The sequence below is a fragment of the Geotrypetes seraphini genome, chromosome 18 (genome assembly GCF_902459505.1).
Source record: "Geotrypetes seraphini chromosome 18, aGeoSer1.1, whole genome shotgun sequence".
Taxonomy (NCBI): Eukaryota; Metazoa; Chordata; class Amphibia; order Gymnophiona; family Dermophiidae; genus Geotrypetes; species Geotrypetes seraphini.
In genome coordinates this window covers 38,991,110-39,010,726 of record NC_047101.1, presented here as the reverse complement: position 1 = coordinate 39,010,726, position 19,617 = coordinate 38,991,110, and the positions used below count along the sequence as shown (strand labels likewise).

Here is a 19,617-nt window from a genome sequence, read left to right as displayed (position 1 = left end):
TCTCAATAGACAAGAAAACACATTTGGAAACCTTGAGAACACTCCCCAGTGAAGTCTGAAGGTGGGCTGTAGGGATGGCCCTCTCATGGAAAAATATTTAGCAGCTCTCCTTCAGCTCATTAGAATCCAAAGTGGCCCCAGCTTAAAAATTAATGAAGACCACTGCTCTAGAGGAAACAAGGGTAGATATGATGCAAATGTTTAAATTCTTGATGTTTCAGTTTAAGAGAACATATAACCTAACTTTAATGGGAGATCTTCTTTAAAATTCCAATTTGTGACCAATAGACTTTCCAGCCAAAATTACAATTTCTGACCAATGGACTTTCCTGCCTCACTCACCTCAAGCCCCAGCCAATCAGGTCTGAGGACCCACTATATATAAGGACAAACTTCAGACCTCACAGCACACCCTGAAGAAAGCCACAGCATACCGAGGGCAGATGTGAAGAGGCAGACGGAACTGCAATCAATAAATGCATGGATGAGGAGATGGTGTGAGGAAGAGGGGTTCCACTTTGTGAGGAACTGGACAACGTTTTGGGGCAAGAACAAGCTTTTCAGGAGAGATGGACTATACCTGAGTGCGGCGGGAATAAGACTTATAGCAAACAATATCAGGAGAGAAATAGAGCAGACTATAAACTAAGAAGGGGAAAGCTGACAGTCGACCAAGTGTCGATGATTCGGAAAAGGTATCCCGAGAAGATACTGAGAGGGAAAAATACTGGGAAGACACAACGGGCAAAAAACAAGAGTTGACAGATCAAGAGGATGACAAGAACGTAGCGCAGGAAATGAAAATGAAGACAAAAACCAGCACTTAAACTGCATGTATACTAATGCAAGGAGCCTAAGGAACAAAATGGGAGAATTAGAAGTCATGGCCAAAAAAGAGAACCTAGACATCATTGGGGTCTCTGAAACATGGTGGAATGAAGAAAACAAATGGGACATAGTACTGCTGGGGTACAAACTCTATCGCGAAGACAGGTCAGGTCAAAAAGGAGGAGGAATAGCCCTATACATAAAGGATAACATACACTCGACCAGAGTAGACACAGCGGTGACGACCAACAAATTGGAATCACTATGGGTTAAAATGCCGGGAAGAAATAGGCCTGAGATAAAGATGGGCCTGTACTATTGTCCACCTGGGCAATCTGAAGCAAACGATGAAGATATGAAAGCCGAGATGAGGCGAGAATGCAAAAGCGGTAACACGATTGTTATGGGAGACTTCAACTATCCCAGGATAGACTGGAGTCTTGGAAACTCAAAATGTGCTAGGGAGACCGGATTCCTGGAAGCTATACAGGACTGCTTCATGGAACAGCTTGTCAGAGAACCAACGAGGGGGAATGCCACTCTGGACCTAATCCTTAATGGGCTAAGAGGACCTGCAAAGGAAGTGGAAGTAGTGGGACCGTTGGGAAACAGCGATCACAATATGATCAAGTTCAAGGCTGAAGTAGGAATATTGAAGGGGAAGAGAATCACAGCGACAACTTTGAACTTCAAGAAAGGAAACTACGAAACGATGAGAGTAATGGTAAGAAAGAAACTTAGGAACAGCTCAAGGAAATCACAGACTGTAGAGCAAGCCTAAAGAGTAGCAACATTCCATGCTACTGATCCAGGGCAAACAGTGGCTTCCCCCATGTCTTTCTCAATAACAGACTATGGATTTTTCCTCCAGGAAATTGTCCAAACCCTTCTTAAAACCAGCTATGCTATCTGCTCTTAACACAACCTCTGGCAATGTGCTCCAGAGCTTAACTATTCTCTGAGTGAAAAAAATATTTTATCCTATTGGTTTTAAAAGTATTTCCCTGTAATTTCAGCCCCTAGTCTTTGTAATTTTTTGACAGAGTGAAAAATCAATCCACTTGTACCCATTCTACTCCACTCAGGATTTTGTAGACTTCAATCATATCTCACCTCAGCTGTCTCTCTTCCAAGCTGAAGAGCCCTAACCATTTTAGTCTTTCTGCATACGAGAGGAGTTCCATCCCCTTTATCATCTTGGTCGCTCTTCTTTGAACCTTTTCTAGGGGATAGATTCCATACATATGTAAGAAAGTTCTTCTTCACTCAGAGAGTGGTAGAAAACTGGAACGTTCTTCCGGAGTCTGTCATAGGGGAAAATACCCTCCAGGGATTCAAGACAAAGTTAGACAAGTTCCTGCTGAATCAGAACGTACGCAAGTAGGGCTAGTCTCAGTTAGGGCGCTGGTCTTTGACCAAAGGCTGCCGTGTGAGCGGACTGCTGGGCACAATGGACCACTGGTCTGACCCAACAGCGGCAATTCTTATGCCCCTATATCTTTCTTGAGATAAGGAGACCAGAATTAACATAAGAACATAAGCAGTGCCTCTGCTGGGTCAGACCAGGGGTCCATCACGCCCAGCAGTCCGCTCACGCGGGGGCCCACCAGGTCCAGGACCTGTATAGTAACCCTCTATCTATACTCTTCTATCCCCTTTTCCTTCAGGAAATCATCCAATCCTTCTTGAACCCCAAAACTGTACTCTGTCCTATCACGCCCTCTGGAAGCGCAGTCCAGGTGTCCTCCCTACCAGGTTTCAGTTGGTTTAAATCCTCATGCTGAATTCTGACACTATGCATACAACTCGGAGCACCGTTTATACTATAGTGCTTAGCACTAAATTTGTTTTGGTGCTGATTTTTTAACACCATATACAGAATCTAGCCCTACATATATTTTATAAAAGGCTGTGTATTCAGAGAGTCTTTTATGAAATAATATAATAGTAGTGCGTGCATGGAGCATGAATGTTCATTTTCTGATCTCAATGCACTATACAAAACTAGGTTAAAAATAAGATTACAATAATATATCCTATAATACATTATCGATTAAAAAAACTTTCCAGTCAAGAAAAAAAATTTAAAAATATATTTTTAAAGATTTACTCCCCTTTTTTTTTAAGTACAACAGAGCAGGCTGGCACAGTAAATGCTCCCATTCCCATGGAAAACAAATGGGCATCAGAACATTTGCCACACGGCACTCGGCTGCATGGCTTAGTAAAAAGGAGTATAAGGTATAATATTTTGGCTACTTCAAAGACATGTAGAAATATTTCCTACTCAAAATTTAAGGCATTACATTTGATGTGTTGATATTACATTTCTACTTTAAAATAATGGAATGGGAGAGTATCAAAGTTAAGAGGGACTATTTTGCTGCTAACTCGAGCCAATTGAACGCAATACTCCAGGTGAGGTCGTACCATGGAGCGATACAGGGGCATTATAACATTCTTAGTCTTGTTAACCATCCCTTTTTAATAAGGTGTGTGGTAGTGCCCGATATGTCCCTTGCAGTTTTTTTATTTATTTATTTTATTATTTATATACCACTTGTTTACATTCAGGTACTTTATCATATTTCCCTATCTGTCCTGGTGGGCTCAAACTCTATCTAATGTACCTGGGGCAATGAGGGGATTAAGTGACTTGCCCAAGGTCACAAAGAGCAGTGAGAGATTTGAACCCACAGCCTCAGGGTGCTGAGGCTGTAGCTCTAACCCCTGCGCTACACACTCCCACTATACATTTCTGTGTGCAGTTAACACACAGAAATGCATAGTGAAAAACACACAGAAAAATGAAGGTAGATGAAGACCATATGGCCTATCAAGTCTGCCTAATGATGCCATGTAATCATTTACTATCCCCTTCCTCTCCATTACAGATCCAACATACTTGTCCCAAGCTTTCTTGAGTTCAGATATACTTTGGGGTAGATTCTATCGGCACGTAAGTTAATTGAAAAACACCATTAGAAATAGCAAAAAACAGCAAGGTTAAAGCGCCTACTGGCACCTAAATAAAAGGCACTGGAATCACACTAATGCCATCTTGGTACTGAGGTGGATGTTTATGGTGGATGGGTATTTGGTCGGCGGGTACTATCTCCCCACTTCATCCTCTTCCACTGCCATCTCTGAACTGATGGTCTTTAAAGGCTTCAGCCGTTGACAGTTTCTTTGGGGAGTGGGGTTGGGTACTGGGGGGTTGGTACTGATACGGGGGGACCCTTTTGTGGGGGTTAAGGAGAGGGGGTTGTATTCTTGTGTTATTTAACTGTATTTGATGACACTGGTTTTTGGATTGTGGGTACTTTTAATGAGTTGAAACTGTAGCTCTGTGTCCTGTTCTGTTGTTTATTCTTTTGTACCTATTGATGGTCATCAATAAAAATTGTTTGAACATATGACATAGATAGGAGCCAGAAATGTAGGTCTAGAAAACCCTGGCCTAAATTTCCAGTGACTGTCTGTTCCGGAGGCCTGATTCTGTATACATCACTATGGCGTGATTAGCATGCAGTTGGCAGTCACTTTTTAGATGGCCGCCAATATTGACACAGTAATCAGAAACTGGGCCTTTTCACTTCCACCACCACCACCACCACAACCACCAGGTTATTTCTGAATCTATCCCCTTTCACTTCATTCTATGCCTCCTCATTCCAGAGTTTCCTTTCAATTGAAAGAGACCCACCTCATATGCATTTATGCCATGTAGATATTTAAATATCTAGCGGAGGCAACTTCTTATGTCTTATGTTCTTATGATTCAATATTAATGGCACTAGTCTTTAAATCCAGAAATAGATATAAACTTACTGAATAAATACTGGATTCTTTTAGTATCACTATACAGTTTTTAGATATCACTATATAGTTTTTATACAGACGCCTCAGCCCCACCTCTCCACCACTGTAGTAATTTTATACTGTGGGAAGTTCACTGTGGCTTTCCATCATTGGCTGTCTGTTAGATAGTTTTAGTATTCATTTTCTCTTTTTAATGTTATAGCTTATATGTTGTCCTCTTAAATAGATATAATTCTTTTGGATAATTTAAACATTTTTAGCTTTATATTATTGTTAAGTATACATCTGCTTAGCTGTTTTATACTTATCTCAGCTGAACCCGGGAGTCAGACCCGACATGTTTCGCACGAAGTGCTTTATCAAGGGTCTCCCTGTGTGAGAATAGAAAAAGATTATATGTAGAATGTGCTTACATTACAACCTGTTGGGTCTAATTAAACCTAAACTACCTATACTAGTTAGAAAAATTTTTTGTTACAAAACTTACCAAGGCTGCCGTTGTCATCCGACTCCAACCAAATTGCGAGCAAAGATGGCGGCGGCGACCTCGGACTCGAAATTTAAAGCTTACAGTCGTAATTATCATAAACCCGCCCCCTGCAGTCGATAGGTCCTACAGAATGTCTGTTATACTGTCCTTACATTACTGAACTCCACTCGATCTCATTATTTAACCCGTGTGGTGTAACGGTGTCTAACATAAATATATATCTTTGTTCCCTTTCATTCAATTTCCACGTGTCTTCTCCTCCTGTATCTAAACTTCTCACCTTATCAATAATTCGCCATTTCAAATCGCTGATAGTGTGTTTATATTTCATCCAGTGATCTGCCAACGGTGCTTGCAGTACCTCATTTAATATGCGCGATTTGTGTTCAGTCAGTCTCAATTTGATTTTTCTGCTTGTCCGTCCAATATATAGCAGATTACAGGGGCAGATTATTACGTACACTACCCCTTGGGTGTTACAGTCTGTTAGACATCTAGATCTCAAAGTCCAATTTCTACCCGGACAGTTATCTTAAACAGAATAGACTATGAACGCGAAGCTGAGCGCCATTTATCTGATAGGAACTCATACATTCTATTGGAAGGAGATCCCACTACTTCTTTAGGCGAAGAAATACTCTCGTTTTTAAATCTACACCGAGAGAATGAAATGATTACAATAAAAGAATATAACTATATGTTTGAAAGAAATCCTAAGGTCCCGAGGATCACCTTTGTACCTAAGATCCATAAAACTGTGGTGAATCCCCCGGGACGTCCTATCGTAAACACCCGTGGATCAATATTGGAACCCTTATCGAAGGTGGTGGACTTTTTCCTTAGGGCAGAAGTCCCCAAAATTAAATCCTATATTAGGGATTCTTCTGACTTTTTGAAAACACTGACCGACCTACAAATAGACATGGCTAATAAATGGATGGTATCCTTGGATGTCATCTCTTTGTACACCAAGATCCCCCAGGAGGGAGCCCTTCAGATAGTGAGAGAGACGATACAGAGCATGAACCCACATCGTATTTCTTTAGAATTTCTCATGCAATTAGCCACCTGGGTTATCAAAAGGAATTATTTTGAATATCACCAACAATTTTTCCAACAAATTCAAGGGGTGGCGATGGGTGCTACTTTAGCCCCCTCTGTTGCTTCCCTTTATATGTCAAAGTTTGAAGATACATGGGTATATAATTCTACATGGGACCCATACATTTCATATTGGGGTAGGTTTCTAGATGATATTTTTTTGATTTGGAACAACACTAGGGAAAAATTGGATCAATTTTTGTGTCACTTGAATTCTGTAGACCCTAATATAAAATTTACGATGATCTGTCATCAAACCCGAATTGATTTTTTAGACATCACCGTGTTGGTGAAAGAAGGAAGGATAACTACCACCTTTTTCATGAAGCCAGTCACTCGTAACACCACACTTCATTTTAGCAGTTTCCACCCTTTTCGGCTACGTTTTAATCTTCCCATTGGGCAGTTCCTGCGCGTCCGTAGGATATGTTCTTCTATGGAAGAATATAAACTTCAAGCTAGAAGACTGACGGAGAGACTCCGGAATAGAGGTTACCCAGTGAGGTCTATTAGACAAGCCTATATAAGGGCCAAATATGCCCAAAGAAATCTCCTATTACAGGAAAGAATAGATCCCCCTGCTGTAAATGATCAACTTACTTGTATTTTACCCTATTCCCATGCTGTCAAAAACTTGGTAGAAATGCTTAGGGAACATTGGCACATTGTGCAAGTTCATGAATCCTTGAGAAATTTCCCCCTAATAGCATATTCAAGGGGGATTACAATAGCTCAACGTTGTACTTTCCAAAAGCATGGGGTCAAGGAAAAAAGGAAGGAGGGACACCATGTGGTATGTGGGAAATGCCAATGGTGCTCCTCTGCTATTGTAGGACACAGTTGGGAGGTTCCGGGTAGAAATTGGACTTTGAGATCTAGATGTCTAACAGACTGTAACACCCAAGGGGTAGTGTACGTAATAATCTGCCCCTGTAATCTGCTATATATTGGACGGACAAGCAGAAAAATCAAATTGAGACTGACTGAACACAAATCGCGCATATTAAATGAGGTACTGCAAGCACCGTTGGCAGATCACTGGATGAAATATAAACACACTATCAGCGATTTGAAATGGCGAATTATTGATAAGGTGAGAAGTTTAGATACAGGAGGAGAAGACACGTGGAAATTGAATGAAAGGGAACAAAGATATATATTTATGTTAGACACCGTTACACCACACGGGTTAAATAATGAGATCGAGTGGAGTTCAGTAATGTAAGGACAGTATAACAGACATTCTGTAGGACCTATCGACTGCAGGGGGCGGGTTTATGATAATTACGACTGTAAGCTTTAAATTTCGAGTCCGAGGTCGCCGCCGCCATCTTTGCTCGCAATTTGGTTGGAGTCGGATGACAACGGCAGCCTTGGTAAGTTTTGTAACAAAAAATTTTTCTAACTAGTATAGGTAGTTTAGGTTTAATTAGACCCAACAGGTTGTAATGTAAGCACATTCTACATATAATCTTTTTCTATTCTCACACAGGGAGACCCTTGATAAAGCACTTCGTGCGAAACATGTCGGGTCTGACTCCCGGGTTCAGCTGAGATAAGTATAAAACAGCTAAGCAGATGTATACTTAACAATAATATAAAGCTAAAAATGTTTAAATTATCCAAAAGAATTATATCTATTTAAGAGGACAACATATAAGCTATAACATTAAAAAGAGAAAATGAATACTAAAACTATCTAACAGACAGCCAATGATGGAAAGCCACAGTGAACTTCCCACAGTATAAAATTACTACAGTGGTGGAGAGGTGGGGCTGAGGCGTCTGTATAAAAACTATATAGTGATATCTAAAAACTGTATAGTGATACTAAAAGAATCCAGTATTTATTCAGTAAGGTTATGTTCTTATGAGGCATAGAAGGATATAGGTGACTAAAAAACTATGCCAGGTGTACACCTGGTAGGGCCTCCGCGTGTGCGTATCGCCGGACTAGATGGACCGAAGGTCTGATCCGGAGATGGCGCTTCTTATGTTCTTATGTTATGTTCTTATATCTCCCTTCTCCTACCTTTCCTCCAAAGTATACCTATTGAAATCTTTAAGTCTGTCCCCATACGCCTTATGATGAAGACCACCAGCCATTTTAGTAGCCTTCCTCTGGACCAATTCCATCCTGTTTATACCTTTTTGAAGGTGTGGTCTCCAGAAATGTACACAATATTTTAAATAAGGTCTCACCAGAGTCTTATACAAAGGTGTCATTATCTCCTTTTTCCTACTGACCATTCCTCTACCTATGCACCCAAGCATCCTTCTAGCTTTCGCCGTTGACTTTTCCACCTGTTTGGTCACCTTAAGATCATCACATTCTGTCATACCCAAGTCCCACTCCTCTTTTGTGCACAAAAGTTCTTCACCACCTAAACTGTACCATTCCTTTCAGTAATTGCCGCCCAAATGCATGATCTTGAATTTCTTAATATTAAATCTTAGCTCCCAAATTTTGGATCATTCCTCAAGCTTCACTAGGTCCTTCCTCATGTTATCCATACCATCAGGAGTGTCTACTCTATTACAGATTTTTATATCATCTGCAAAGAGGCAATCTTACAAACAGCCCTTCAGCGATATTACTTACAAGTTTCGTGGAGACGTCAGAAAGTACTTCTTCACGGAACGAGTGATAGAGCATTGGAACAAGCTTCCAGTACAGGTGATTGAGGCCCGCAGCATCCCAGACTTCAAGAATAAATGGGATACCTATGTGGGATCCCTGAGAGGGTCATACCAATGAATAGGGTCACTAGGGTATAGACTTAATAGAGCGGGTCAGTAGAGTTAAAGGGTCCAGTAGACTTAAAAGGGGGTCAATGGTATGGGCAGACTTGATGGGCTGTAGCCCTTATCTGCCGTCATCTTTCTATGTTTCTATGTTTCTATGTCCCTTGCATGCCTAATGTGTCCCATGCAGTTACCACTTTGAAAATGTTCTTTACCATATGCTATAACTGTTTACAATTAGTTCAGATGCACTCAGGGATCAAAAGTAAATGGCTCCGAAAGTAGGCACCAGACAAAATTTACGCTCAGGACTATTCTATGAAGGACACGTCAAAGTGAGCACTCTTATAGGTTAGCACTTAGCACATCTTCCAGCACCCAACTTTGGGAAGAAGGATTTACACCAACTGCAGCCCCCAAAGTTTATAATGTTCTGTGTCCTTAGAATACCCCTAACTTGTCTTTGTACCTCTCCACTAGCACACACCCCTTTGGGTTATGCACAAGAGGATATGGGCATGAATCTTTATTGAAATCGTGTGCAGCCAGATCCGCACCCAAATCCAAATTAGAGCCAATTAACGTCAATAATTAATGAACAGTCAATTATTGATTCTTAATAGCTCACTAAGTTATTTGCGCATAGATCTCAGGATTATGCACCATTTGGGGCACCCAAATTTGGGTGCCATTTATACAATCTTGGAGATAACTACCTCTCAGACGTGAGAGCTCGAAGTACCATACATTAACTGCCCATAAGTTCCTACCCCCTAAATTGCATGGAGTTAACACACAAATACACAAATTAGTAAGCAGTCATGCCATCGCATTTACTGCACTTGTGTGGTAACAGAGCACACCTATTAACACATTTAGATGGTAAGTCTATAAAGTTGCACCAAAACATAGGTGCTACAAAGGGGTGCAATAGAGCCAATTCTACAGTGGTGTTAGGGCATGCCTAACCCAGTGGCATAGCAAGAGTGAAAGGCACCCAGGGTGGTGGCACTTCTCCCCCGCCTTCTTCTCCACCCCCCTCCTTCCCCAATCCTGCCTGCCCCCCCCGCCCCCCCCCTTCCCTTCCTCTATACCTCTAGTTGAAGTTGTTGCTCGCAGCGGTCAACAATGTGCTCCTTGTGACCCCTATGCACAGCACCCAGAAGTGACATCAGCGAGGAAAGCCAACAGGGTCGCAAAGAGCACATTGTTGACCGCCACAAACAACTTCAGCTAGAGTCATGGGGGAAAGAAAGGGTGGGTGCGCACATGGAGAAGAAGAATGGGAAGAGGCAGAGAGGAGGAGTGCCAGTGCCCCCACCAATATGACGCCCCCTTTACTATGCCCCTTTACTAGCGCAAAGTGGCCTTGGTGCAACTGCTTACACCATGTCAATGACGGGCATAAGTTCCAACATTTGTGTGTACCTTGCAGCACATGAAACTCTTGCTACTAGGAAGAATGCCCATGACATGCATTTTGGATTAAGCTACATGCACACCATCTGCCCAATGTTTAGCCATTACTTTAACGCTGATTTCACCGGCTAAATTACCCCGAGGTATTCAGTGCCAGGCCCTGATGCTTATGGGAGTCCCAGCCAATATTCAGCCAGGACAGGCATAGCTTTTTTGCCTAATAAAGCACTCCAGTTCCCCCTCCTGCCCAAAACAAAGCCCCCTCTTCCCTTCCCCTCCCCCCAAGCCCTCCACCAAATACCAGATGCAATGTGTGTCATGTGAAACAGAACATTTAGGTTGGCACAGTTCTTTATCTTAATATTTCTGTTACAATCTACTTTGACTAGATGGTGCTCTGGAAATAAATTATAATAAAGGTAGCCTTGATGAAAAAATAAGATCTCCAAAGGTTTAAAGCATGTGGATTGCTATCAGGGATTTCATTTGTTTTTATCTTATTTGACTGTTATTAGAGATTGGATGAAATCTAATTAAGTTTGAATGTGTCAAAAATGTTAATTCTGTGGCTGTCTGGATTTGGATTCTCAAGAGCTCCTTTGGTTTTCAAGTAAGATTTCTATAAAATCTGTGATAAAGTGTTTGGGGTTACTGTTAAACTCCTCTCTATCTTTTAGAAACTACATAGCAGCGGTGGTAAGAACTGTGTGGGTTTTGTTGTTGGGTTTGTTTGTTTTTTAATACAGTTAGTGCTGAGACTGTGATTTGCTGAATTTGGATATTTTCCATCATGTTATGTAATGTTTTGTATTGCCGCATTTGGATTACTGCAATGCTCTCCAGAAGAACTTAAGGGCCCTTAAGATTACTGCAATGTTGCTCCAGAAGAACTTAAGGGCCCTGCAAATGGCACAAAATGTGGCAGCACATGTGACTGGGGGTTTATCACGTGGGGAATATATGACCTCATTGCTGGCTCCCAGTAGCATGGAGGATCAGGTCTAAAATGCTGCCATTAGTTTATAAGGCTTTCTATCGAGATCTGCCCCTGGAAGTAGCTAAGGAAATTATATCATACATACCAGTTCACTCACTATGGTCACAGGGTAAGCAGTTGCTGGAAATTCCTTGATACAGTAAATATATAAGCAAACAGTTCGTCCTCATGTATTTTGTGCGGCAGGTTCGGAAATCTGGAATACTCTTCCAGATTCAGTTCGCGTTATAATCTCTTTTTTAATCTTTTCATAAATTATTGAAGGCACATTTTTTAAGCCTTTTCAAATATGTGATGTAATTACAGTATATTGTTTTAAGTGAATTTTGGGAATAGGTGAATGAAGAACATGTTTTATATGTTTATTTGTGTTTTACATAGATTGTGAACATTTTGGTGCAACCTGCTCAGATTTAGGGATGTGCATGATATAGGTGTTTTAAATAAAAATAAATAATGTGGAATTGTAAAACATAAGACATCTCTACTATGCCAGTCCAGTGGCGTACCTAGGGTATGTGGCACCCGGGACCATCATTTTTTGACACCCCCCCCATGTAAAAAAATATTTTTTGTAATGACCATGAAACAGAATAAATGGTCAGAATAGAAACAGGCAGTGAAAATTTTCTTATATTCCAAACATAACATAACATAAATTATGTCTGAATTGTCATGACATCAGAAGTACATATGGAGTAGTTGCAGGTGATGCTTGGGACAGTTCTGATTGTGTTAGTTCGGTTTTATGTGTTTTTTGAATAGAAGGGTTTTTATTTCTTTTTGAAGGTTTTGCAGTATGTGGTCGATGTCAATTGGTTTTAGGGTTGGGGGTCGAGTGTTGCAGCTCGAATGGCTAGGAGGTTGTCGAACAGTTTTTTTCTTTTGACGTTTTTGGTTGGAGGGTGTGTGAATGGTGCGTGAGTTCTCCTATGTCTGTTTGAAGTGGATTGAATTATTTAGCTGAAGAAATTAGTTATCCCCTCATCCCACACACATTAATTCTCTTCCATTTTTGTTCCCATTATAAAAAACACTGATAAGTTCCCAGAAAAAAAATACATTAAAATAAGAAGTGAAAACAAAGGCCCCTACAGATGAGAACATAACATAAGAATAGCCTAACTGGGTCAGACCAATGGTCCATCATGCCCAGTAGCCCATTCTCATGGTAGCCAATCCAGGACACTAATACCTGGTCAAAACCCAAAGAGTAGCAACATTCCATGCTACCAATCCAGGGCAAGCAGACACTTCCCCCATGTCTTAATAACAGATTATGGACTTTTCCTCCAGGAATTTGTCCAAATCTTTCTTAAAACCAGCTACACTATCTGCTTTTACCATAACTTTTGGCCACTTCATTTTTAAGTTTAGATCTTTCCTTTCAAACAGAGACCTTGCTAGATGTCAAATACAGCACAAGGTAACTTCACATGGACTTAGCTGTGCAGGAAATGTGAATCTCCTCATACACCCACCATATAGTGCAAAAATGTGCAAAGGTCTGTTTTTTTCTTTCGATCACTACATAGCCTAATGCCACACAAGCAGCGCTTTTACAAACATATTCTGTAGGTCAATGCTAAGGATAACAAAGTTTCCTTCCTTGGACCAGAAGGAGATAAACCACTGGAAGAGATCCCAAAACAACACCCAAAGACCCACTCAGTGTGTGAACCAGTTGAGTGGAGTGGACTAACTGGGGGGTGGAAATGGGCCCGGAGTTTGCTCAGCAGAATTTCCCAGACCACCTCTTCCTCTCAACACATTGACACGCTGCCACCATCACCACTAGGAACACCTCACTGGGTAGGCCAGCTATGCTATAAACTTTATAAAACACATTATTATATTTTCTTATAAAGCACATATTTTAACTGAACTCTCTGACATCCTCAGCCTTTCCATTCACAAAAATAGAAGGAAGAATAGTTCCCATTTCCTGCTGTCTCATGTCCCCGGCCTATACAATATTTTTTTCTGCAGACCCTTCAAAAGTCTGACCAAATCCTCGTTTCACTTGCATTATAAAGTACCGAGGATGCCATCTCTCCCCAATCCCAGGTCCTAAAGTCTAAGACAGTAGCGCAAACTAATGCTGCCAGATACAGGAAAAAAATTTTTGATTCGATTCAGCCCTATTGAATTGGTTTTTCAATTCGATTTTCCTGCCCAGTTGGGTGATTTTTTTCAAAACTCCTGGTGGGTTTTATAGCTTTTTCACCCCCTTTGGCTTCTCCTAACCACACTGGCGCTGTGGTGTAAATAAAATAAAGAAACAAAAAGGACTTTTCCTCTCTCTGTTAAATCCTAGCTCACGTTTGCAGTCCATCACGAGCTCTGGCAGGATACACATTTCAAATCTGACATATTATAATCACAAAACAGAAAATAAAATTAATTTTTCTACCTTTTGTTGTCTGGTTATATTTAAAATCTTGTTGGTCCAAGGCTCTGGTTTTCTTCTGATAACTTGCTTGCCAGGGTCTCCTTCTTTCTGCATGCTAACCATCCATCTGCCAACTCTGTCCTCCCTTTCCATTTCCCTTCCCTTCCCAGGAAGTCTGGTATCTTTCCTTTTTTTCATCTCCTTCCACAGATCCACCTTTTCTTAAATACCCTTTCATCTGGCATCTCTCCCTCCTTCCCCACCACCCCAGAGTCCACCATCTCTCCCTTTCTTTTCCTAATTACCCTCCTATCCAGTATCTCTATCCCTCTCCACACCATCCCTTGTGTCCAATTTCTCTCCCTTTCTGTTCCTTCCCTCCCTAAATCCCATGGTCCATCATCTCTCTCCCTCTCCTCTATTTTCAGACCCATTATTTCTTTCCCCCCCCCCCAAAGTTTGGCATATGCACCTCTCTTTGAACAACCCCTTCCCTCCGTGTACTTCTAAATCATGGTCCCCCCCAAAGGCCTGTCCCCCCTTAAAGGTCTGCCTGTCCCCCCTTGAAGGCCTGCACCCCCCCGAAGGCCTGCACCCCCCCGAAGGCCTGTCCCCCACTTGAAGGCCTGTCCCACCCCCTTGTAGCTTCTCCCCCCCTTGTAGGCCTGTCCCCCCTTGAAGGCCTGCCTGCCTTTCCCCCCCTTGAAGGCCTGCACCCCCATGAAGGCCTGCACCCCCCCCAAAGGCCTGCACTCCCTTGAAGGTCTGCACCCCCCCCGAAGGCCTGTCCCCTCCTTGTAGGCCTGTCCCCCCCTTGTAGGCCTGTCCCCCCTTGAAGGCCTGCCTGCCTGCCTTTCCCCCCCTTGAAGGCCTGTCTCCCCCTTGAAGGCCTGCACCCCCCCTTGAAGGCCTGCACTCCCTTGAAGGTCTGCACCCCCCCGAAGGCCTGTCCCCCCCTTGAAGGCCTGTCCCACCCCCTTGTAGGCCTGTCCCCCCCCTTGTAGGCCTGTCCCCCCCTTGAAGGCCTGCCTGCCTTTCCCCCCCTTGAAGGCCTGTCCCCCCCTTGAAGGCCTGCACCCCCTTGAAGGTCTGCACCCCCCCCGAAGGCCTGTCCCCTCTTGAAGGCCTGCACCCCCCGAAGGCCTGCCTGCCCCCTCTTGAAGGCCTGCACCCCTTGAAGGTCTGCACCCCCCCCCGAAGGCCTGTCCCCTCTTGAAGGCCTGCACCCCCCCGAAGGCCTGTCCCCCCCTTGAAGGCCTGCACCCCCGAAGGCCTGCACCCCCCCGAAGGCCTGTCCCCCACTTGAAGGCCTGTCCCACCCCCTTGTAGCTTCTCCCCCCCTTGTAGGCCTGTCCCCCCTTGAAGGCCTGCCTGCCTGCCTTTCCCCCCCTTGAAGGCCTGTCCCCCCTTGAAGGCCTGCACCCCCTTGAAGGCCTGCACCCCCTTGAAGGCCTGCACCCCCCCCCCCCGAAGGCCTGTCCCCCCCTTGAAGGCCTGTCTCACTCCCTTGTAGGCCTGTCCCCCCCCTTGTAGGCCTGTCCCCCCCCTTGAAGGCCTGCCTGCCTTTCCCCCCTTGAAGGCCTGTTCCCTCCCCCTTGAAGGCCGGCACCCCCTTGAAGATCTGCACCCCCCAAAGGCCTACACCCCCCCCCGAAGACCTGCACCCCCCCTGAAGGCCTGCCTGCACCCCTTGAAGGTCTGCACCCCCCCCCCCGAAGGCCTGTCCCCCCTTGAAGGCCTGCCTGCCTGCCTGTCACCCCCTCCCCCTTGAAAGCCTGCCTGCCTGCCTGCCCGCCCCACCCTGAAGGCCTGATGCCCCGACCCACCCCGAAGGACCGCTCGCCCCCCTGGCCTCCCCGCACCACCTATGAAGCAGCCGCAGCAGGATCGCGAAGCAGCGTCAGCGATCCCTGCGCTGCTTCCTGCGCCATGGTCCCGCCCCTCCTCTGACGTCAGAGGAGGGGCGGGATCGCAGCGCAGGGATCGCTGACACTGACTTCGCGATCCTGCTGCGGGCTGCTTCACAGGTGGTGCAGGAAGGTCAGTGGGGCGAGCGGCCCTTCGGGGGTGGTGGGGGGGGACTGAACGGCAAGGCCGGGAGCACCCCCTTAGGGCTGGCACCCGGGGCGCACCGTCCCCCCCCGCCCCTCCCTTGGTACGCCACTGTGCCAGTCAATTCATGTTTTAAGCTGATAGACCTAAACTATTCATTGCCAATTGGAGTGACTTGAAGTGACCTGGTTAGCGAGAAGTAGTATGGCTTTCAGGAAACACTGCCTAACTTTGCCTTTCATCTTTATTGGCACTTAACCTAGATCCTGTAGATAAAAACCCAACCCCTCATACATACACTCCCACATCACAGTGCATATTAGTATTTTTAAATATCCCCTCAGAAAAGCCCCATCTTTTGTGTTCGCTAACCCCCACACTTCAGTATGAAGAACTCCTGATTGAGTAACTGAGTGTAACTCAGAAATATTGCAGAAACATGGAAAGAGAAAGGTTACATTAACTTTTCAGTAATGGGCAAATGGAGGAGTCCAGTTGCTGAAATCCCCCCATCATTTACCTGATTACGGGTAGTGTTTATAGCTAGGGAAGCTTTTCCATTCTTTCCAGACATCTGTACCTTCTTGGGAATCTTCTCATTATTCGGCGTGGTGGCTGGGAGACAAGGTTTCAGAAACATGAAGTCACTGGTGGCAGATTCAGGCATCAGGCACACCTTATAGCAATAGGCCTGTGGGCCACTTCCTCCCACGTCCACACAGTTGGTAGGCACTTTGGTCCCTGAAGATATTTGTTGAATAATATTGGAAGTTTTCAATGCAGAACCTGAAGTCTCGGGTTGGGCAAAGCAACAGGCTGGGCGGGAACAGCGGTAGCTTTGCGGGGAGTGTTGATCCTTCTGGCATTTTATCGCGGTGAGGACAATGATGGCCACCAAGAAACTGAAGGACACCGATCCAAGGGATACGATTAAGTAAAGAGTTAAAGTCGAAGAAGACTCCGTACTCAAGCTGAGATCACTGAAGTCGGGGTGGATCTCGGGGACGCTGTCCACCACAGATAAGAGAATGGATACAGAAGAGGACAGGGGAGGTTGGCCATTGTCCCTAACTTGAATGAGCAGCCTTTGCTTGGTGGCGTCCTTGTCCGTAAAGGAGCGGATGGTCCTTAGCTCCCCCGTATAGAGGGCGACGCTGAACAAGGTGGGGTCTGTGGCTTGCAGGACCTGATAGCAGAGGCGAGAGTTCTGCCCGGTGTCCGCATCCAGAGCCGAGATTTTGCCAACCAAGTAGCCCGGGTCCACCGACCAGGGGATCATCTCGGTGACAACGGAGCCGTTCTTAGGCCGAGGGGAGACGATGACCGGGGCGTTGTCGTTCTGGTCCAGGATGAAGACCTGCACGGTGACGTGGCTGCTGAGCGATGGGAAGCCCGCGTCCTGGGCTTGAACCCGGATAGCAAAGTTTCGGATTTGCTCGTAGTCGAAGGAGCGCAGGGCATAGATGCTGCCGCTGTCCGAGTTGATGGACACGTAGGTGGACACCGGCATTCCCTGAATCTGCTCCTCCAAGAGAGAGTAAGACAGGTAAGCGTTGTGGTGGCAGTCCGCATCTTGGGCTACCACCGAGCAAATAGATGCCCCGGGAGGGTTGTTTTCCAACACGGACACCGAGTAAGACGGAAGATGGAAGACGGGAGGGCTGTCGTTGACATCTGAAACTTGCACGGAGATAACCTTTTTGGTCATCAGGGATGGCACGCCAAAATCTCGGGCGTGGATGGTGATGTTGTATTCGGGCACCGATTCCCTATCCAGGTAGTCTGTGGTCACCAAAGTATAGTAGTCCTTAAAGGACGGATGAAGCTGGAAGGGGACCGTTTGGGGGATCTCACAGTTCACCTGGCTGTTGACCCCCGAGTCCCGATCCACCACGCTGATCACAGCGATGACCGTGCCAGGGGGGGCATCCTCCTGGACCGGAGTAGAGACCGAGGTCAACACCACCTCCGGAGAGTTATCGTTCACGTCCAAGAGATCCACCAGCACCCGGCAATGCACGCCAACCGCCGAAGGGCCCCGGTCCTTCGCCTGCACGTACAACTCGTGGAGAACGGCTCTCTCGTAGTCCAGCACCCCCTTCACCCGTACCTGACCGCTGCGGGGCTCCACGCTAAACAACTCCCGCACCTTTCCCGAGACGTGACCGCCGAAGGAATACTCGATCTCCCCATTGATGCCCTCATCTAAGTCGGTGGCATTGAGCTTTATCACCAGGGTGCCTTGGGGAGCATTTTCGGGCAGACTAACCCTGTAGGAAGGTTGGTCAAACGTGGGCACATTGTCGTTGGCATCCAAGACAACGACAACCACCACAGCAGTGCCAGATCGTTCAGGCAAACCCCCATCTACGGCAGTAAGAAGCAGCCGGTGGGACGTCTGTTGTTCCCGGTCCAGGGACCTCTCCAGGACCAGCTCGGCGAATTTGCTGCCGTCGCTACGGATTTGCACCTCCAGAGAGAAATAAGCGTTGGGGCTGAGCTTGTAAGTGCCCAGAGAGTTGCTGCCCACATCGGGGTCCTGAGCACCCTCCAAAGGGAGACGAACCCCCAGGGCTGCCGACTCGGTGACTTCCAGCACGTACTCCTGCCAGGGGAAGCTGGGGTGGTTGTCGTTAATATCCAAAATCTCGACTTCCACCCGGTACAACTCCAAGGGATTCTCCATCACCACCTGCAAGTACAGCGAGCAGACCGGACTAAACTCGCAAACTTCCTCCCGGTCAAGTCGCTCGTTCACGAACAGAACGCCGTTCTCCAAATTCACCTCCAGGTATTGCTTTTGGGTTCCGCAGACAATCCGGAACCGGCGGGCGGAAAGCCCGGACACGTCTAAGCCCAAATCCTCCGCAATATTTCCAACAAAAGCTCCGTGATCCAGTTCTTCCAGAAGCGAGTAGCGGATCTGACTGGACACCGGATCCGTCAAAGAAGTCACCACTGCCAGGAGGAGCTGGCCAGTCCAAATCAGTGTTCGGTCTTGGACGCTTGCAATCATGATGCTGAGAGCGAAAACCTCGGGTCCAGCCCAACAGAAGGGAGCCGACCCGCTCAACCCGTCCTTTTCCCAAAGGAACGAACAGTCTCTGCTTTTCCCGGGGGGGGGGGGGCTCTGGATCGCAGAGAAAACAAAGCTCTCTGTAAATGGAGCTGGAAGATCACGTCAAGCCACTTCTTTGATGCCTTTTATTTCTCATTATTTTAGACAGTTTAGAAGGGTTGACGTGGGAGGACCTGAATTCACATTTCAGCACCGCATTGGTGGACAGAGACATGGAGAATCGGTTGCTGGCTGCGAATAGTTAACTCTTTGTGGCAGACGAGAGAGGAAATGTACAAGACCACAGTCCAAAGGAAGGTGAAGAAAGTCTAAATGTATCTATAAGAGCAATTCATGAGATAAAAAGGAAGGGTAAATACTTGTAGTGAAGCGTTTGGTGTATTTCAAGGTAAAATTAGTTGAGATTCATTTTTTGTCTCTTAACATTCGTTCACTTCTGATGTTTACCAAGTTTATGTAGCTAAGGTCTGGGAAGAGTTGGTGGCTCTATCATTTTTCCACAGAGGTTTTGCTGCACTATCACAGTTAGATTAAAAGGTCCAAAATATAGCTTCAGCCAAATCTTCCCAATCCATATACATGCATCAGAAATCATTCCTAGACTTTAACCTTTAACAGATATTTAAGCTTCTCTGACATTTACATTCTGCTGCACAGTTTTCGTTGTAATACAGATTTTTTTGTTTGTTTGT

The 19,617-nt window shown here is 45.3% G+C and overlaps 1 protein-coding gene across 1 annotated transcript in view; it reads right to left on the bottom strand.

Moving 5' to 3' along the window:
* Window positions 1–18,862, bottom strand: part of LOC117351846 (cadherin-related tumor suppressor-like) — a 117,330-nt gene extending 98,468 nt beyond the window's left edge. Inside the window, exon 1 of the mRNA XM_033927695.1 lies at window positions 16,375–18,862. Coding sequence (XP_033783586.1) covers window positions 16,375–18,862 — 2,488 coding nt within the window. The remainder of the gene's footprint in view (window positions 1–16,374) is intronic.
* Window positions 18,863–19,617: the final 755 nt, after the last annotated feature.